General features: G+C 41.7%; 1 protein-coding gene across 6 annotated transcripts in view; it reads right to left on the bottom strand.

Annotated features, from left to right (window-relative positions):
• elmo1 (engulfment and cell motility 1 (ced-12 homolog, C. elegans)) overlaps positions 1-22,187 on the bottom strand; it is a 100,076-nt gene that overhangs the window by 6,000 nt on the left and 71,889 nt on the right. For 5 of the 6 annotated variants that reach the window (XM_069175765.1, XM_069175763.1, XM_069175766.1 and 2 more), the window contains 3 exons: positions 6,985-7,148; positions 4,094-4,206; positions 22-129 (listed from right to left, as the gene is read on the bottom strand). In XM_069175765.1, coding sequence (XP_069031866.1) covers positions 22-129; positions 4,094-4,206; positions 6,985-7,148 — 385 coding nt within the window. Of the gene's footprint in view, positions 1-21; positions 130-4,093; positions 4,207-6,984; positions 7,149-18,150; positions 18,614-22,187 lie in introns of those variants that run through there. The other variant, XM_069175768.1, reaches the window with a different exon arrangement.

Here is a 22,187-nt window from a genome sequence, read left to right as displayed (position 1 = left end):
AGAATTTCTCTTGACACTCACGTTTTTCATGTAGAGAGTCATGGGGGACCTCGCCCTGAGGGCTCTCTTCCAGATCTCCATAGTGCAGGACTTTATGATTTGGAGACAGACGGCAAAACCAAAACTTATCTGGAAGAAACAAAGAGAGGAAAAGAAGACAGAAGGGAGTAGAGGGAGTAGATTTAGAGGAGTTATAAAATAAGCAGTGGCTGGCAGAAGGCATCATACAGGTTTGGATTTGCATGAGTCATCAACAGGAAAGAAAATTAGCAAGGCAAAAAAAATGTATTACAAAAAAAAAAAAAGCCCCGAGGAAAATCCACAGATGGGCCATGATGCTCTCCATGAGGCACAGATCTTGATAGGCAACAAAACAGACAGTTGGCCTGCATCATTTTAGCAGTGATTCAACAGCAACACACACACGCAAGTCAAGATCACAAAAGGACATCCAGGTTTTTCTCTCATTTAAAATGGAAAATTAAGCGTGAAACCTTGCACGAGACCCGATTGAACTTTATTTTCCTTTAAATCGGAAAATAATTCAAACACATGCCAGGTTCTAAGCACAAGATCCAAAATGGATCTTGTTTGACCACAGACAATATATTAAAACACAAATGTTAAAGCAATGAGTAGCCTAAAATTATGAGAAGGATGAAGCAGACACAAGTTGATCTGGATTTATTATACAGTATATACACAATGGACCTTTAAACACTACAAAAAAGGAAAACGTTATGTGTGTTTTAGTAACTTGACCTTCAATCATTTTTGTATGATACTTCTTGTTTAAAGTTCAAAATACAAGTAAAAACCTCTTGTTGACAGACAGTTTCACTCAAGTCCAGGTTTTAATGTAACACTCTTTAAATAGCTCTATTGTCAATATAGTAGTCATGATTTGTTGAAGTTGACACATCATTGAAGCAAAACTTCATTAAGAAGACTTGTCACATCAAGATGAAGTTAAGTTTGCCTTTCTCAGTACAGATTGTCTCGAGTAATCCTTCAGCAGTGGAAGTCTTTGATGACCAGTTGTGCTTTGCTGTGCGCTGCTTCCACGGCCAGCCGCTGCAGCCAGCCTGGTGTTCCTGAGCTGAGCTGGCAGTGAGCGGGCACAGACTGGGGAGGACTGGCTGGCATGTGCACAGTCCAAATCCTAATTGCTGAAAATAGACAGTTGGTGGTGCCAGGCTGGTACAGAGTGGCACCAGTCCACAGGGAGCAGATAAGAGATATGTGTGGTGGCTGAATGGGGAGAGGATGCGATCAGCTGTTCAGCTTAACTGATACGGTGACTGGAGTGTCGGTGTACAAAAGCATATGCTCTTCCTTTGGCTTTGAGATTCTGTATCTGTGTCTCAGATTTAATTCCTGTGGCACTTAAAATTACCAGTGATTCATGATAACATTGAACAGAACCAGGCCAAATTTCCAAGTTTACTTTTGCTCTAGTGCAGCGTTTACACAAACTACACCTCCCCGAGACCCAAGTGCTGTTACCTGCAGCATCCTACACTTAAAAGACTGTACAAATGGTACCCTTTCTTTCAAAATTCAAAGTGCCATCAACCTGAGCTTTTAGAAAGAAGGATCCTCCTCTAATGGGCAGCATGGAAAGTAGAGAGGAGATTCATCTGCACTGAAGTCAGTTAAATTAATATTTGATGTGGGTACTTGAGTCCCTGCAGGCTGAGGGACTTTGAAATAGTCATAAAAGATGCAGCAGGAGGGATGGGACGGGGGAGAGTAGGAGGACGAAGCACATTATACATACATACATACATGCATGCATGCATACATACATACATACATACAGTACATATGTAAAAAATATAGAAACAGAACAGTGCATTAACAAATAAAATCAATAAGGATTGGTTTATCAAAGCAGTGTACAAAAGGTAAAAAGACCTGGACTAATCAACCAAGTTTCAGCTTGCATGCACCACCCTTGACGTCTCATTATTTAAACACCAAGAGTGTATTAAACTTGCTACAGGGCTCCTTTTATTATTGTTCAGCTCGCTTAAGGTCTGCATGACAAAGTGCTTTTCATATTTTAATACATGGATATTCTGGAAGTACCAGCATGAGAATAAATGCTCAGAGAGAAGAGGGCGGCTCGACATGTATGGGAAGAGAGATCTAAACAGGAGGGATAGATGGAAGCAGAAGAATATGAAGATTTGCACATGAGTAAGGAGAAAGCTACAAACCACAAGAAAATGAGGATGAGGAGTGAAAAGAGTGGCAGATAGGAAAGATAGGCAGGATTGTTGTGGAGAAGCATCACCTCCTCAGAGTCCAAAAACACTACAGCTAGCTCATAGCAGGCACACGACTTGGCTACATTCGGCATGCTGTTGCAGCAGATTAAAGTCAGCGCAGGCTAGTGTGCTACATTAAATCCAGCAGGGCTCATGAATTGCTTTATATACTGTCTTTGGTGTTCCTGAATGGCTAATGCGCATTGTTTCTGTATAGTATTCATGTGGCTGCGTGTATGTGCATGTGTCTTCAGTTCTGCTGACAGGCTTTCTAAAATCTCTGAAGTCATAACAATGATATGGTAATAAAGAGCCTGTTCACAGCACGTTGCTGCAACAAGCATAAACCAGCTGACCACAAGCAGCGAAAAAGACAATTACATACTTAATCTTGTTGATGGTTTCCACCTGAACATCTGCCTGTTCAACTCGTATCCTGTTTTTCCCACCTCCTTGTTTCTTTTAAACTTCTCTGTAATCCATCTTTGACAACATCTGGATGACGGCTGCCAAGACGAATAGTGATGAGGCTTTAAAATGCCAGAATACATTGGAGCAAAAACAAAACCAACCAAAAAAAACCAACCATGTTTTATTCAGATTGATTGGATTTATTGGAAAGTACAGCTCCTGTAGGGTAGCTGATGACAGTAATACAATAAGAGCAAACCAACCCACCACCTGAGCTTGTTGCTGGGTGTTTTATTTAATGTATCGTATATGTAGACTGAGGCAAAAGTGACAGAGAGGGGTGATGGAAAGTGCACGAGGGAGGACAGAAGAGTGAAGGGATCAGGTCTCAAGCAGATTAAATCCTCTGTGACTGAAGAGCAGTATATTCTAGGATAAATACTACCACTGCTACTCCTCTTTCCTTCCTTCACTCCTCCTCACTTGCTTTCTCTCGTGGCAGTAAGTGTGAAATACGATATTACGCGGAATGATTTAAATACTCTCCTATCTAAGCTGGCTGTTAGATTTTTAATTTCTCTTCCTCTCCTCTCCATTGTGTCACTAAGAAGCAATACCATTAATACAAAAACTAAGTTAAGTCAAAAGAGCATACGGTGTGTGTAAACAACACTTTTTCTTCCTAAAAAACGATTTCTTTGACAACTTTAAATGCGAGTGTCTACCCTGCTGAACATCCCAGGCAAAACATCTGGCTTGTGCTATCCCTCAGTAGGTAATACACTGCTTTGTCATTCTCACCACACCCTCCCTCCATACAATAGAGCCTGAGGTTACTGCAGGCTGCTTGTCTCTCACTCTTTTAATTCTTTTCTAGAAGCTTTCTCCAGAATTTATCTCCACCGGTGTGTATAAATGTGCGTTAAGACTACTTTTTGGCTTTATACATCTTTGTATTTCTTTGCATGCCATATATTTATGTATGCAAGGATAAAAGGAGGAGAAGGCGGCGCCTGTGCATCTGGAAACCGACAGACATGTACTGCATTTTCCTCAAAAGAGGCAGCGTGTCACTATATGTCTAGTTTATATATATAAGTTTCTAAGAAAAATTGCGCGAGTGATCATGACAGCAGATCCGCAGCAGTCCAGAGCTTCAAAGATCTTCCTTGATAAAATTTCTCCCATGGGGGTTTTCAAAAAGAAAAGGGAATAAGATGATGATGACGAGGAACAGAGGGAGACAAGCAGAGGGAGCTGAGAATGTCAGTGCTATATGTGGCTGTGATCTGTGGATGAAGGCGATGTAAAGTTGGGTTTGCATACTTACACATACAGTGTGTGTGTGTGTGTGTGTGTGTGTGTGTGTGTGTGTGTGTGTGTGTGTATGAGAGAATACTGTGTCTCACCTTGCCTCCTGCGACTACTGATTTTCCTGAAGGAGGTTCCCTCACACAACCTGTTGAGCCTCTGCTGTTTGATCAGCTCCATGATCTCTGGCTGGATCTTTTCTCTCAGCTCCCTGCAGAATAACAAACACACATAATTGGTTCAAGAGAGTCTGTAGCAAGGTTTGTGCTACCGGGGTCTCTCCTGGACACAGATGACGCGCTCAGTCGTACGTTCGGGTGTAAAATGCCTTCATTTGCCCTGACCACACACCAATGTCTCCGTGTAACCGCTCCTCCCTAGCCTCCTTCTACCTGCTCCCTTTATAGGGGAGAGCTCATCAGTTCATATTTGGCTCAGCTGTGCTCATTACACCTTCCCGGCACCGTTCCCTGAACCACTCCTCCCACTCTCTACCCCCTGCAGCTGAGCTAACCACACCCCGCCACCACAGAGTCATTTTAATTCTTTTAATCACACCCACCCAGCATGGCAGGCTAGTGACAGCGAGCCACAAGATGTTATAAGACCCGAAACGAGAGATTTCTTTTATATTTCCCCAGGTTATCTAGCAGCGTGCAAAATTCATGACTGACAAAATCCCCTGGATTATGACTGCCAGGGGGAAACAGAATGTCAAACCCACAAATATACCTCCATACATGTACACACACTCAGAAATATGTCATATAACATCTGACAAGGCTGATCAGTGGAAATCGTTGCTGCTCGAATCGCTACCATTTATTCATTTGTCTTCATGTATGTGTGTCTGTCTTGCATACGAATGCAAAGCATACAGCATTAGTCAACATGAATTATGTATATTATCTGCCCGAGCAGCGTTGCTCCCTATCAACATTATCGTTGAGCCCCTTCTCCTCCAATTTACCTTTTCTTCCTTTTCTATTCTAGAAATATTGCCAACTCTAATAGAATTTAAGGTTTGTAGACATTTAAAGGTAATTAATTTTTAACATTTTCTTCCATGTTGGTGTTCTTGATCGTATTTTTGTCCTCTCTCTTCTTTGTCTCCTTCAGGCTGAGCCGCTCTCCTCTCCCCTCATCTGTCTCCCTGCTTGCCCTCCCTTGTCTGCGTGTTTGCCTCATTGGTGATTCCAGTCATTACATTGATCTGTGGTCAGACATTCACTCTGACATCTTTAAAGAAACAGCGAGTGGGAAAGGCGTGGCTCATTGTAGGAAGGATGGATGATGATAGCTCGGCTTTACCACTTTATGTACCATCCTTCTGGCTGAGCCAGACATGGGACTGGGACTGCTTTTGTCTGAGAGTTTTAAATGACTTTGCGACTTTTGTCTTCTTAGGGAGCAACTTCAGTTTCACTTTACATTGATTTTTCGCGGAAAGTGCCGAAAATCACAGACAATTGAAGTGTTGTACTCGTAGTCCTCAGTGAAGGAAGCACTTGGGTTAGTATCAGGTGTTTGAATGATGAAAGAAGTGAGGCACAAGCCTTGCGGGAATGTACAATACCTTCACAGCACATCAGTAAGATATTGCATAGGTGAAAAAAGTGTCATGAATTAAGTAAAGACATTTTACATCCAAATTTTCTGAGGACTGCATCAAAGTTAGGCAGTGTAATTCTTTGTGAAACAACTTTCTGTAAATAAAAATGTCCCACAGGCTTTGCAAAAAAATATATTAAATTATATCAAACAACCTCCAAATTCTGCTAACAGGAGTCAAAATGACATCAAATATTCCTTCAAGTCAGACTTTCTACAAGAGAGACAGCTTTGATCTAAAGCCAGAAAAGCTTCTCTTCACCTTCTTTTGATGTCTTAAGTCATTCTCCACAATAATTGATAGTAGAAAATTGGAAGTGATTGTAGCGAGTAATACGGGGCTTCTTTAAATCTTTGCTCCGACACGCTTGGCTCATTATGTTTACAAGTCATGATTGTACTCTACTGATTGGAGGAAAATTCCAACCTCAGTCTCTCATTCTTTTAAAGAGAGACTCATCATCGGTCTGTGATGTTAATCGGTTTTCAAACCGTACTCTAAAAATGTTAAAATGTGCTTTTTCATTTTATATTTGCTTTAAGTTACTTATTGCATGCTTCTCAAAGAAAACCTTTTGATAATAGCCTGCGATTGGGTGTGAACATGTTGCATTCAGCTGTAACCTTAATATAGGCGCAGCTATTGAAGTCCACTGAAACACATAATTAAACCTGTTTGTAAACCGCCTAATATGTTATTATGATAACTACATTCTACTTTCTCCACAAGGATTACCTAGCTGCTGAAGTTTGGTCTCTACCCTTCCAATATCGATTCAATAAGCCCTCGGCTCAGCATTGATTACTGTTCAAAGGGACAGGCTCTCTCGGTGAAACAATTTTTTTCAATAGTGCTGCCTACTCCATTAAATACAGGCAGGACAAAACAATGCTCTCCATTACAGGATCTGCATCCATGATCATCCGATGAATGATTTATTAGACACTAGCTCTTCATGCGTAATGAGCTGGAGGGCCTTTAATGGAGTATTCACTGGGAATGCCATTTGCAGACAATTTGAATTCAATGCATATTTTCAATCAGAGGAGGAAAACACAGGTGTGAGCTGCTTTTGGACAGTTCCAATAATTAGTTTGACAAATTCACATAAAAAAAAAGAAGCAATTAGAAGTAAATTAAGCAGCACAGCTCTTTCTGTAAATGAAAATGATGTCCTCATTTGGGTCTTAAGACCAGTTTAGGACATCATGAGGTAAAGGATGGTTACAATTCACGGTTACAAAGTTCAGCATATGGTGTTATCCCGACCTCCCAATAAGCTTTGGCCGGACATTCCAGACAAAGACCCTTTGACAAATGTGTGCAATTGTATTTTGGGACTTTACGCTGTGACAACATCATGCCTGCGTCACTCACAAGATGGGGCGGGACTGGAAGTCTTCCTGATTCATCCTTTCCAACTGCCGTATCTTCAGGATCTCTGTGTAGCTCAGGTTCTGCAGGCGACTCTTGAACTGGTCCAGGGAATTAGGCTTGAGAGTGAGTGCTCGCATGATCTGCTCCCTCACCACCTGCATTACCTGCGTAACACAAGAAAGAGGCAGAGGAGAGCAGGGTGAGTACATACAGGAAGTCAACACTATCCCCTCTTCCCTATTCCCTATTTTGGGGGTCAGAGCAGCTTATAAACTTCTACTGCGTTCCCAATGGGATTAATGATGTCATTCCTTTTTTCCAGAGCTGGAGCCTGTGATCCAGTCTGGTGCATTGAGCCGTAAGAAGGAAAGAGCAAAGCAATTCAGAAGCAGCTAGTCAAGTGTCAGGCCCAGTATCAGGCATCAGGGAAATGCATGACAGAACTTGCCCATAATACCCATCTAGTTAATACCATTCATTTGGCTGTGGCTGCAGAAGCATGACATGAGTGGTGTTCCAAGTCATCAATCCCACTCAAGGGGTCTTTGTGTACAGCAGAGGTAACAATACAAAAGGAAGGCACTCAACAACAACAACAACACATAAAACCCAATATGCATGTCTAGATCAATTAGCTTAGAGCATATGCCTTACAGTCAGGAGACGCAGACACAGACACAGACACAGAGACAGAGACGGAGACAGAGACAGACACAGAACGTTCCTGTATTGGCAGCACGGACAAATACAGAGCTGCACCAACACACATTTAAGACTAAAGAACCGAAACTCAAATATCCTTAAAAATCAATAGTATGACCAACAAATAGTAGGTAACTGACACAAACTTCACAAACATTTGTGCAGATAAAAAGGAAAAAAATGGGTCCTGGCATGTGTTGCCCCAAACACTGAATGAGACCAAAACAAAACCCAGCAACTGAACTGAAGAGGACTTAAACTTGTTAAGATGTACAGTGAAATTAAAACCCTGTTCAAGCTGCTTTTTTGACAAGGCGATGCTGCTTTTCAATTTTTTTTTATATAGTTAATAAAGCAGTGATTTATTTCCTTAATATACAATCTCTTCATCCTTTAGCACACACACTCAAGCCAGTGGAAAATGAGTCTGAAACTGAAATCTTCAATGACAGCTGCTTCCATTTAGCATTGTGCTTTGACAAGTGATTTGCATTTTGCATAATTAGAATTCAAAAAAGAACATAGCCCAACCATATTTTCTTTATTTGTGAAGGTATTCAGCTGACACACAAGGAACTTCACTGCGAGTAAACACAATTTCTAATATGCTCCAAATGAAATTGAATTGAACAGAACATCACCTGCAACAATGATTTTCCCAGAAAACAGAGAGTAGCTTAGAGAGCTTGGGTTGAAGGAGGCCTGTAAATCCTGCTGAGATGCTATGTGTAATATTTGGCTGTAAAAATAAATTTGCCTTTTTAACATTTCACTGGTCTAGCAGTGCTGTTCCACTTACTGCAGATGAGATGGTGGTGATGACAAGCAACCCTGATTAAGGCTCAACCTTGTTAGCAGCTGCCTCTGGGCCTGCAAAAGCTGAGTCACAGGATCAAATCATACCAAGGTGACATGGAGAAATAAACTCTCTTCCCTTTGATTTTACTCCATTATATTTTTGCTTTCTTGTGCTTAATGAAATGCTTGAGGACACACTTGTATTTCCAACTTCAGCAAACACATCCTCACAATATGTCGACTCTATTATCATCAGAGACACTAGAAGGTTGGGATGATTTTTTTGCATACATGCATGTGCTTATGGAAACACAAAAAAGTAACATGCTTTATAATGAATAGGTTCTCCTGGGCTATGCTGTTCCGTTTTATCTGGGCTCCTCGGCCTTAACAACCATGCCGAAACCCAGCCAAGATCCCAAACACAGTTTTATGTAATATTGTTCCTCCTGTTTGTTTTTACTGCAAGGCGATTACTCAACTTGCTAACCTCTGGACTTTCTCTAGTCAGACTAAGCCAGGGGTGAGAACATTAAAAATAGACGATTTGGTTTCTGAAAATGAAACACGCAAAGCATAAACCTCCATACAAAGCTCAAAAACTCAAGACGACACAGGCGATTGAGGATAATCCGTTTGAATCCGCGTCTGTGTTAAAATGTATTCAGAAGTGGTCTGGATTCATTTTGGGAAGTTGGTGCTGCACAGCGGCAGTGCCAGAAAAAGGAATTAACCCATTTCTAATTGTAGAACTGATAGTGGTAATACGCTGGCATTAAGCTTCCACCACAAAAAAAGACAGAAAAAAGTCATTTTGTAACTGCTTAAAAAACATAATCTTGGAATTACGTTTAAGATTGCAAATATATTCTCACAGCGTATTTTCTAACAAAATAAACATTAGCAACAAGGTGACAACCAGAGAAGAACGAGTGTCAGGAGATTTTATGGAGAGTTGCTCATGACTGTTTTTAAGCCCTAATTCAGGAGTCGATTTGAATACACTAGCCATGACATAAGACAAGCCATTAAGTTCCTCAGTCGAAGTATTTTAAGAATCACTTGCAGAGTCTAGATTTTGACCATGTGTGACCGTTGTACTCCGATTTATTTACAAAGCTCAGACACAGACCCACATCAGTGCACATGTGGTCTTCTCCAGTGTGATCCAAATCTAACTGGGACTGAAGTTGATGCAAAACATCAGTGACTCAGCAAAAGTACATCCTTCAAATCCCCTTTGACAGGCAGACAAAAGCTGAGATGAGGATCTCGGTTGTTTTAAAAAGAAGCTCTTTTCTGGTCTAAGATAGTATCAACCTCATTATAGACTATCATTTTCAAAATATTTCTGATAGCGTTGTAAAATAGCTAGAACAATAGAAAGGGAAGTCAATTTCAGGCATTGCTCTCTTTAGTAGGAAGTGTACAGAAGTCAAACTGTGCATCAGCGACGTCATCTAACCAAGAAGAGGACTGCAGGTGCTGAATTCTCCTGTGGTTTAAAGCTTTGGTGTAGAATTAAATGTATGTTAAAGTCACTACAGTCAGGATCATCTGTGTATTCATCATGAAGTGAAGCACTTTTGCAGTTTTTTTCTTGGAGCGTAACTCTGAACAGGAACCAAATGGCGTCATGAAAATGTCCATCCACTACAGGGCGAGGGTCAACACTTCCCATCCCCACCGGTCAAGATTTGTTCCAGGTGAGTGAGGCAGAATCTGCACAGAGATGTGGGCTTGTTGCATCGGTTTATTGATCCATAAAGACAGTTTCCCCTTCCCCCCTCAGCTTGGAACATGTTTATGGTAACTCCTGCTACTGTATACTATTGTATAATCTCTATGCTAGGCTGCATTCTGTATTCTGCTCCCCATCCGTGATTGGCTGTCATAATGTGTACCATATTTTCATGGGGAGAAACAGGTGTCAAGCTAACAGCAGATTTACTACCCTGAGAACTGGCTTTTCAGTTCCAGCCCATCACCTCAGCTCCTCCTCCTCCTCCTTCTCCTCCTCCTTTTTGAGCTGAAAAATGCACAGCCAAATGGATGAAGTCACAGCTTGCAATCATGCCAAGAGAAATGCATCACTCTTGCCCACCACTTTAATCACAACTTCATAGAGTTGCCCACCATACATTTTTGTACACATGCACACGCCTATAATACTAATAACTAAGTCTAAAATTAACTTATATTCCCATTACAATTACAAATGGTATGTGAGGGTGTCTAGAAGGAACATTATTCTCTTAAGAAGCTGTTTAAAAGTAAAAGAAAGAATACGACAAAAGACTGAGATTTGATGACATTGAATTTGGGAGTATGCTGAAGACTGCAGATTGAAAACAAAAACAATCCCTCAAATTGTCCCCTGAAATCATAAAAACAGCAGGAAACTTCTGTTTTGTAAGGCAGATCTTTTTGTCACCTGCAGCTCGCTTTCTAACCAAACCTGATCTCTAGAGACCGATATCCAGCCCCGGTGTTTCAGCACAGTCCGTCCCCGGGGAACGTTCATTAATATGCCTTGTTTGCAGTCATGTCTCCAGCAGGAAAACAATTCTGTTGGCCCATGTGGCTGCTCTCATGCTAATTAACACTGTGAATATTCATCACATTTAATACAAACACATGGTCCTTTCAACAACAGGGCGGGGGGGCATATTGAATATTTTATCTTCATCCTTCTCAGTTATCCACTGAATGCTCAAAGAGCACCTTGGCAGAGGTGAGATGACATCAGTGCTGAAACAAACTTTGCATGCTGAGCTCGTTCTTAGGATAAATTTAGGCTCAGTTTTGAATTACCATCACTTTAGCTACACTCTGGATTATCTAACAGCAGAGTTGTTCGTCTTGTGCTCGTCTTTCCATTTGGTCAGATCTGTTGATCCAAGATTTATCACTTCTGTCTTGCTCACATTAATTTCTCTACATTCCCTCTCACGCTCCCTTGTCTCTTCTGGACAACAGGCCATCATTCTTTCTTGTAGCTCTTTCAAAGTGAAGTTAGACAGCAGAGCAAGTGTCAGCAAAAGTAATTAAACGCTGTCCCAAGAGCCAGAAAGTGCATGTAATGAAGAGTCGGCCACTGAATCGTCTCACACTTCTTCCTTCCTTTCAGCCTCTCCTCAACTCAAACAGGACGGTCGGACAGTTGGTCTCTCCTGGAGCTGCCCCGTCATCCATCATCGATAACGCACCAGCCATAACAAATTACCGCCCCCCTTTTGCCGACCAATCGACTGATGCCGCTGCTCCATTTACCTAAGAGGATGTTAATGACATGATTTACCAGCTGTCAGTCAAACACTCACCCACCACTCAAGCCTATGTGGTGAAATCTGGGAAGTGTCCTGGAGAGACACTTTGGTGGGCAAATAACAAGGCAGTAATCACAGAATAATGACTTTGCTGATAACTCCCTGAAAGCAATCAAAAAGTCAATCTCACATGGTGATAATGGGACTGTTACTCAAGGATGTGGCTGAAGTAGACAAAACACGCATGCTTGGGTATATACAAAAGGAATTTCCGCTAACACGTGTATGTATGTGTGCAAAAATTACACACATATTCACGTCTGTCAGATTTTTGTGAATAAGTAGCAGAAAAAAAGAATGAGGGGAATCTATTTCCCTGTTACTGAAATAGTAATTGCATTTCCCATCCCTGATGTTCCATGTCCTGTTAATAATTATTTCCTTCAAACTTGACCATGATGTCATTGAAAATAAAACAATGCCACAGAGATGGGCATGAAAGGATGCTGGCTTCTTATCACACTGCATGGAAAGACGAGGCTGGGACAGTCAGTATTCAATTTAGAGGCTCATAAAAATGCACTGTACAAAAATATAAAAATGTGTTTTGGAAGCTGACAGTGAGGAAAACATGACAAATTTAGGGCTGAGGACTTATGGTTGAAGTACAACTTACAAAAAAGCTTCTCTTTCCAATTCAGTGCCAATGATTGATGCACATTTTATTGAGAGTACAGCTTAAAGATCAATAATAAGATGAGCCTTGCTTGTGCATTTGGACATTGTTTCTTTCTAGTTTCTGTTTATAAATTGATAGTGACATTAATCTATACCAAAAATGCCAACTGTGTCAGTTTTTGCTCTCCCTCACTCCTGCGGTGTATGTGAGAGGACACAACAAAACACAGACCTCCGACCGACAGGCGTTAAGACAGCACAAACACCACGGCTTCACTTTGGTCCCAGCATAGTGTCGTGCTTCAAATTCTTCCCTCTGGATCGGAATACCAAAAGCTTGCGCTGAAACAACAGTCTCAGCTACTCTGTATTGCCATCTGCTGTCGTTGTCACAGATGTGACGACATTTGTAAGGAACTTCAAAAGAGATGTCTATAAGGTGATGGTATGGGGCAAACTTTACCCCTACTTGAAAGGGGAAACTCCCTTTAACAAGGATGGGGATTGTTAAATGTGACAAAAATCGATGCAAAATCTTTTTAATTCCACCCTGAACATTGTTGAGATTGTCATATTAATGGTATGAAATGTCAAACAAATGAGTCAGGGTGGCATTTTGGAGAGCGTGCAGAGCAAGCTGTGAATGTTACGTTCCCAGATTATATTTAGTATAGTCAGCTATTCTTATTAGACTCTCCTGACAACCCCTGTCATGGCTCTGTGTTAAGTCTGCAGAGAGCAAATAAGTAGAAAGGCGCTACTTTCATCCATTAAAATTTCAATTATACAACCACCCCCCACGGCTCAAATGTAAGGAGTCATTGTCATCTGGATATTTCAATAAAATAAAACGGAGTGGTAAGGGATATATATAACTTTAAAGTGAAGTTAAAAGCAGCTTCTTGTTCTCTAAGTGAATGCCTTGGGGACCTATTTGACAGCATTACTGCACCACAGAGAGGCATACATACTGTACTGTGGGCAAAACAGCTAATATACACTCCAATCTAATGTATCAATCTATTCCTTCTATTACGAGCATTATAGAAAAGGAATAAGAACCAACATACACGCATGTAGATTGTTAGTTGACTGTTCCATGTAATTTTACAATATTCCCATGCACACACACACACACACACAAATCACACCTGTAGACCTCCCTGCATCAATTCCATGTGAGTGATGCAGGGTCGAAACCGGCTGTTGCTGCTGTCTGTTCTTCCTGCCATTTTTAGAGGGCCGGCACCACATGCTGAGACAAACTGTCAGAGGAGCTCCCGTTCACCTATCAGCGCCACGTGAGGTGCAGCGCAGCCCATATGGATGACTGGAGATCACCGCTTACTGTGAGTCTATCAAGGAAATGCCGATGAAAGCCAAGTGCTGACCTTGGCTTGTGTACAACGTTGCATTAATGAGTGTTTTATAATGACACAGTTGTTGCGGTGAAATATGAACATTCTGTATTAATTGTCCCAGAGGGATGAGTAAATTGGTTGTGATTAAACATCTATTCAAGGACATAAAAACAGGTATTATTTCATTATATGAGATAATGCATCAGGGGCTAACACTACCTAAGAGCACTACCTCATGCATAAGTGCTGGGCAGACAGACTGAAGTTGTCAGGAAAACTAAATCACCCCACTTCGCCATGAATAATGCAAACTTCTTCCATTTAGACCAATTTCATTGCTTTTACACCAAAAGTGCAAGTTTGGCATTTCAGAGAGCGAGGTCACTTTTACCAAAGGAAAGCGCAGCACAATCCATCGCAATGATTTCCTACAACATGCCATGTGATTCAAGGATTGGCAGGAAATTAAGGTGGCGGGTTTACGGGAGAAAAATGGTAAAAATGGTATTATGGCAATAAATATCAAGGAGTGCTAGGCTCCCAGGTTTAAAAATGAATAAGGGGATTATTTACAGTTTTAAGATGTAGCCTGCAGGAGCGTGTCTGACCTTAAATGTTACTTGTAATAACAAATTTGAATATGGCTTTGACCCAGCCTGGCTATGAGGAAGGTGGAAACATAGAAAAAACACCAGACAGAGTATATAATAGACATCTCTGTTTATCTCCTTTCCTTCCAAGCTTTGCCACACAGACAGAAGAAGTGCCTCCGATTAATAATTGATTCAAGCAGTAATACATCAAAACTGGATTATTATTTGATAATAATGATGAGGCCTTTGGCAGCCATACCCCAGCATGCATGCAAGATAAGTCACACCCACACAAGAGCCTTTGAGGAGACTTTTCATTTGCAAGGGATCTAAAGTGCATACTGAGGACTACTGTGCACAAATAAGATTAAACACACACACACACACACACACACACACACACACACACACACACACACAGACATAAATAAATGAAGAAAAAGATAAATAACAAAATCAAAAGTCAAGAAAACTTGAGTTTACTCGTCTCCTCCCCTGCTAATTTCTACCAAGCTGTTGAGGAGATGAGACAACAGTATCATTATGTTGATACACAACAAAACAAAATGTTAGCCCTGCATCTCTGCTCATGCAGCTCTTATGGTTTGATGCTAATGACTGATGATCTCGCTGGTCTGATTAGTGAGCTTAGCTTTGGTGTTCTTGATGTGAGTGGGCCAGACATCAGAGATCTCCCCTTAGGCACCGACACAAACACACACACACACACACACACACACACACACACACACACACACACACACACACACACACACACACACACATACATACACACTCATGAAAAACTAATGCACTGAAAAAAAATGAGAGCACAAGTCCCTGCACAGAAACACAGCTGAGCATTCACACACTCATATGCAAACCATGAGCAATGCAAAAACACACAAACAAACACAAACTCATAAAACGTTACACATACCTACAAGGACTCAAAACACAAATACACACATTTGTTGTGGCACATATACAAACACACATTCAGGCACTGTCCGAGTGCACTCACGTGTGCAAAAACAATAAAGCAAATCTTGTTAAGGGAGTGGGAGGTGAAGCAGCCAGGCAGAAAGATATAAATAGCCTGTCTGAATTCAACAATAGAGGTGGTGGTGGTGGTGGATGTGGGTGGGAGCGGGGGTCTAGAGACAAGACTGAAGAGGTAAAAAAGGGAGAAAATAAGAAAGAACTTTGACAGATTGAAGGACAGGAAATAGTAATAGAGACATCTTTGGTGAGGCATATAAAACCAGTATGAAATAAGAAAACAGCAGGTCTCGTTGCAGGAGAGGAGAGGAGAAGTGAGGAGAGGAGAGGAGGAGAGGAAAAGTGAGGAGAGGAGAGGAGGGGAGGGGAAGGGAAAGGAGAGGAGAGGAGGGGAGGGGAGAGGAAGGGAGGGGAAAGAGGAGAGGAAAGGAGAGGAGAGGAGAGGAGAGGAGAGGAGAGGAGAGGAGAGGAGAGGAGAGGAGAGGGGGAGGTGCAGGTTTACCGTGTCCTGCTAGATGCACCGTTTCATGCAAAGCAGGACAGCAGCAGTCACAGTTGTCGGCATATGGCGGTGTGCGCAGCGCTTTCACCAACTGTCCCGAGGTGCTTTCTGGAATCCAAACGTGGCATCTGCCCAAAACCTTTGGCACCTGCACTCACACTATTATTGTCACATCCCTTCTAACTCAATGGCCCAGCACCCATTTCATTAATCATGTATGCATGCATGTTAACCTTCTGGCAAAGAGAAGGAACTGTCCTCTTGCTAAAGAGCACAGTCAGAAATCATTTGCATTGATTAGCATTAAGCATCCTTAATTGATTTGAAGCCTTAAATAAAACTGAAATAGCAATTTAACACTGTGTATTAATATTCTTAAAAAGAAGCAAAATAATAATGCTCAGCCGCAATTGCCAGGGCTTTTGAGGATTGCCATGTGAATAATCCCACATGGGACCGGTAGCTCTTCAACAAGGCTGAACGAAGCAGATTATCTGCTCTTCTCTATATCACCCCAGGCAGGAACACAAATGTCAAATACCCCCCCAAAAAAGGAGGGTTTTGCTTTCCTTCTGCGCTTGGTTTATTTAGCTGAAATTTTAACTCGACCAGATTCAAGGTTTTTTGCTCAAGCCCACTTTTTAACGGAATACTGATAACCACAGACAACAGTGTGTTTTGTAGTGATATAACCTGACTTGCCATTTACAGAACAGTATCATTAACCAGGGCTGCAACTGCAAATGTTTATTTTCACTATTGATTAAAGACACAAAACCACCTTGTTTACTTTCCTGCTGAGAGTTAGATGAGAAGATTGATACTATTTTCCAAACCATCTGTTCAATATGAAGCCAGATCCAGATCACAGTTAGCATGAAGCTTTGCCCTGCCAAGAAATAAGTCTGGCACCCTGATGAAATCACAATGGGTCTTTTTACACCTTGTTCTTTGTATGAAAAAAAAAAAAAAAAAAAAAAAAAAAGTAGATATAACTAATTAGTGAGCTTTAGAGGTGAAAAGAGGATGAGCCAGACTAACTGATTTCAGTCTTTATTCTAAGCTATGCAAACCACTTTCTGGCTGCAGCTTCATATTGACTGAATATCTGCAAGACTAAAATCAGTCTTCTTATCCAACTCCTGCTAGTGTATTCTCCAAAAAACAAAAATATACTTTCATGCTATATTTTACTTGATGGGCCAAACAATAAAATATTTATATAACAACAAAATAGTGAAGAACCTCCTGACATCATGCTACAAATTATGCCAGAAAACCCCCATTTTTGAGAAAATGGAAGGATTTTGCCCCCTTGTTTCATAAATAACGTTTTAATTTCACTGATTAATTGTTTGAGTCCACATCACGGTGGAGCAGGTCACTGATGGCTTTTGTACACTGTACAAAACCACAGTGAATAGAACAATGCATTGTTACTGTGTTTTGTCCAAAACGCATGAAATCAGGTACTGGCAGTGTTTCACAGCCTCCTGCTCTACAGTCTGGGACTGACCTCACTCTAATCCTGTGTCAAACCCCTCTGGCTAAAACACTGGTTGAAGCTCATCCAAGGATGAGAGAGACAGTGTGGAGTAAAGGAGAGCAGTAGTAGTGGCGTTGAATTCCTCTGGTGACAAACAGAGGGTGTTGGTGGTGTGGAGTAATCCCATTCACAACGACACAGCCCAACCCCCACCACACACACACACACACACACACACACACACACACACACACACACACACACACACACACACACACACACACACACACACACACACACACACACACACTGTACACTGGAATACAGATGAAACCTGGAGTGTGATGGGGGATGTGTGTGTTTGTATTCAAGTAAATGTGCGTTTGTGAGACAGGGTGAAAGCAGATTATATTTGTGTGTGTGTGTGTATGTGTGTGTGTGTGTGTGTGTGTGTGTGTGTGTGTGTGTGTGTGTTTGTTAATGAAAAGGCTGTGATCTGGGTCCCGGTCTAACCTGCTTACGCCTCGCTGAGTCTACACGGCCCCATCTGTCCCTCCTCTTTCTCTTCCGCTCTGCCCTGTCCCATCCTCTCCATCTCTCCCTGCCTTTTCTTCTCCTTTCCTCCCTTGTCCCTCCCCTCCTCCTCCGCATCCAGGCAACAACAAAAACAGTCCCTCTTCCTCCCTTATACTACCACCTCCCCTCGCTCCATCCATCCATGCTAATTGAAAGCCAGTCTCTCTTTCTCATCCTCATCTCTAGTCTTAGTACTTACATGTCACCTCCATGGTTCCAAGTGTGGTGTGATACTCTCCACAATGACTGATGAATCCTCGTGCTCTTGCCAGAGAAGGAGTTTCTAGGGCTCAACGGGAGACAGGGATGGATGGAGGGAGCAGATGGCTCCTCGGAAGAGCAGTCTAGCTGATAGTGGACAGTTAGCTTTAGCGTTAGCCACAATAAGGGAAGACGCATCTGTCAACACAACTCGTGCACCACCTCCTTTTGCCTTTTTATCTTCTTTTCCGTTTTTTGTTCCTTCAGTTGTCCTGCTTGACTCTGTCTTTTAGCATATTTTCTTGAAATTAAAAAAGAAAGAAAACTGCTGGCTTTTCCACAATCAAACTTTATCCATCTCCCATCTACTATGATATTTTTGTATGCCTCTCTATTTGCCTTCCTCCCTCCCTCTGTGACTCTAAGAGCATCAGCCAGACTGCTCTGCTTCGCTTATGTTGATCTCCGGGCTTATGCCCTGATTGGACACACGCCACGATCAGAGACACCAATGGTGGTGCAGCAAGTGGATCACATGATAAGTGTGTGTGTGTGTGTGTGTGTGTGTGTGTGTGTGTGTCTGTGTGGGAGAGAGAGAGGTTTAGACGAAGAGGGTGGGAGCACGGGATGAGAGAAGAAGAGGAGAAGAAGGAGGAGGGGTATTGTGAGTGGCTGCAAGCCGCTACATCAGTGAGTGATTTTTTTTTTTCAAGGGCCTGAGCGGGGAGCGATGAAGGCTTTTTTTTTTTTTCTTCAGTGGGGACGAGGAGGAGGAGAAGAAGACGCTCTCAGCACAGACGTTTGGATGAAGGAACGATAGGCAGCCGTACAAGACGGTGTTTGATAGACGCTCTCGCGCACATAAGCACACAAAAACAAGCATGTACACATGTAGCTGAGTGGCTCCATCTTACCGAAACAGAGCATGAGTAGTGCAGCACAGCAGAGGTAATTGAACAGGGGTTGCTATGGAAACAGGGGAAACGGTTGCTGACGGTCAGCGCTGTGCCCTGGGAGCATCAGACTTGCCTCCGTTAAACACACATACATCATGCACACACAGCAAACGCACGCACTCACGCACGCACGCATAAACAGACAGAGGCAGGTCTACATTTAAAAAACAAGGCAGGATGTGTAGCAGCTATACGGTGTGTGTGCATGGGTTTAAATGTCACATTGTTTTTAAGCTTCATTTAAGCCTTTGTCTTAAATGAGCATAAATTCATGTAAGAGCCTCTGTGTATGTGTGTGTGTGTGTGTGTGTGTGTGTGTGTTATAGGGCAGATGCTCAGTCAGCCTTGAAGAGCCAGCCACTGAGAGAGTCGTCAGTGTTTAAGATACGCTCACACACTTGCAGTACGCAGCACTAGGCACATCCCAAACATTGATAAAACCTGAACAAGGTGTTTTAGTATTCCACACCTCAGAAAGCTCAGTGCTGTCGGCATCTGGTAGCAAATGCAGGAGCTGCAGGGAAATCTAGTCATACAAGAACCGTATTTTAAAGTGGATGCCCTCCGAATTATCCTTGACACATCTTATTATCCGCCCACATTAGGACGTGTCCTCGCTAAAGAGAATATACCCTCCAATATTGTATATAAAACACATTTTGAATGGCAGCATTCATACATCTATACACGGGTCCTTTTACAACACAGCCAGAGTTGGCTTGTTCAAGAGGGCTCAGCTGGACTCGACAAATATCATTGTGACCGCTGATGTGTAACAACACAGACTCATAAAGACACCATAAAAGAAACAAACAATTCATTTCTTGGTTGACTAAAACTGATTACCTGACTAATAGACTAACAAGGGGCAGCAACAATGCAGTAACTGGGAGCAGTTCAAAGAACAATCACTGTGCTTCAGTGGCAGTGAGATGCATTGATGCCTCTTATAGACTGCACGTCAGCACTAAATTAGCATTAGACATTATTCATCCAAACAATACAAAAATGTTCTTATCTTTTTTACTTGTTTTCTCGAGGCAATTTATTTTTATTCTTCAAAAGAGTTCTCCTCTTCTTTCCTCCTCTTATCCTTTATAGACACAGTAAAATATAAAATCTATTTTCCAAATAGTAATCCCGTATCCTTTTCTTAATTGTTCAGACACCTCTTGGTATAATGAGTCTGAGGAGTGTTTAGATCTCCCAACCACATTATGTTTCACTGATATACATCACATTGGAGAAGCCATGTAAAGCATTTAAACTAATTTTGTTCTTGCTCTCATCAGTATCAGATCATTGTTTTTATTTGCTCATGCTAATGATCAGGATTAAGAGGGATTTAAGCTTTCCCAAGGTGATTTTTGGGGACTTTTCCTCCTCTCTAATATTTTGCTTCAAGGAAGATGCAGTCAGTGACTTTTTCAGTTACAGATTAGGACCTCAGATTCTTGTTTACCAAATGAGGTAAAAATGACAACTTTCCAATATCGTAAGAGCGGCTGATGTCTCAAGAGTTTTTCTATGTTCAATAGTGGATACGAACTGAGACTCAGCGTTAGAGGTGGGAAGCCCCAAGCTCCACACGCACCATTTAGCTGATGCGAAGCCCTTGAGACCAAAACGGTATACTATCGACAAGCTACTGCTGAATTTCAAACTCCCCCGTGTGTGACAGAAAATTAGGTTGGGGAGGGAAGAGGGAGAAGGAAGGGATGCATCATCTATTCCAGCTCAATCGAAGCTGGCCCTTGAAGGGCAGGGCGTGAAGAGAGGGGATGGGATAATAGGATCGCTTGCTAGGGGAGGTGCGTGTATAGTTTGTGTGTTGAATTGTTCCCAAAGATGAGCTGGGAATAGGCGTGAACATGAGTTGTGACAGTTATTCAATGCCTATGAGAGATGGCTGCATCTATAATCAACTTAAAGTTTCAGTTCATGAAAGTAACATTTGCGACCATCAGACAAACATACTGACGTAACAAGTCTCCCGTGTAACACTGAAACAATCTTTTATCAGCCCTGAATTCATTAAACCATCGATGCATTCATGTTGTCCCACTACCAAAGGTTTTAGTGACTTAAACCCACAGACGGTGATAACGACATCAATAGTTGGATTTAAAATTTACTCAACAACTGCAACAGAAGACTATTAGACTTGCCTGTTTTTTTCTTCTTGACTACAACATGTTATGATTCTTCTTATAGCCTTTTGGAGCAGATCAAAGTTGCTTTAATAGGTCTCAACACAACAACAGCAATACATTTTTCATAACTTCCCTTTCCCTTCCCTTTATTCTGTGACAGTTGAGCGCTCGGCTATATTCACAGTGTTGCATTTGAATGCTACTTCTGTTTGTAGTGAACATTAGGACTTGCATATGAAACTCACACTGCTGTCTACAGTAATTTCTCTCAGAGAGAAACATCCGATGAAACTCCAAACTTGCATAATTTATGCACACTAACAGTCAATCCATTCAAAAACAAAAATAAGAACACAACTGAAAATTCCTTTATGCTGCACAATATGTGTTTCTATTAACAGCAGAGTGACATATTAGATCAAAAGGCTCACACATTTATAATGATGATCAGTGCTGGTAAGTATTAGCAAAGGATTGGCCCACAACCAATCACTGTGTAAGCAGTGACTTGGACACAGTGTGACTTGTAGCTTGTGTCGGTCTGTTTGGTCTTTGACACCATAAGATAATCATAATTTGTTTGAAAAATCAGGGAAGAGGCACAACCCATCTGCTGACTGTTACAAGTGATGCCCAATTGACTACACAACATATAATTTCTGTCACATACACATATTTCCTGTGTGAGCTGACTGAACATTAGCCAGCTAACAGGAAGTTTGTTATCGTCATCTAAAATCCATTGAGCTCCAAATGAAGATGTAGGAGCTTAATCAGTGGCTCAGCCAACGGGGGCAGTTAATGTTTCATGTCAGAGATAAAACAAAGCAGCGCAGGAAAAATCTAATCCAAATATTCTAAAATAAAAAGCCCCTGAGATATGTGTGCAGCTCCCTCTCTCAAAACAAAACTAAACGCCTACAGCA

Source organism: Embiotoca jacksoni, unplaced genomic scaffold (assembly GCF_022577435.1).
Source record: "Embiotoca jacksoni isolate LCO1_2020_lvr unplaced genomic scaffold, fEmbJac1.0.p SCAF_7, whole genome shotgun sequence".
NCBI classification, from domain to species: domain Eukaryota; kingdom Metazoa; phylum Chordata; class Actinopteri; family Embiotocidae; genus Embiotoca; species Embiotoca jacksoni.
This window is presented reverse-complemented; position numbering and strand designations above follow the sequence as displayed.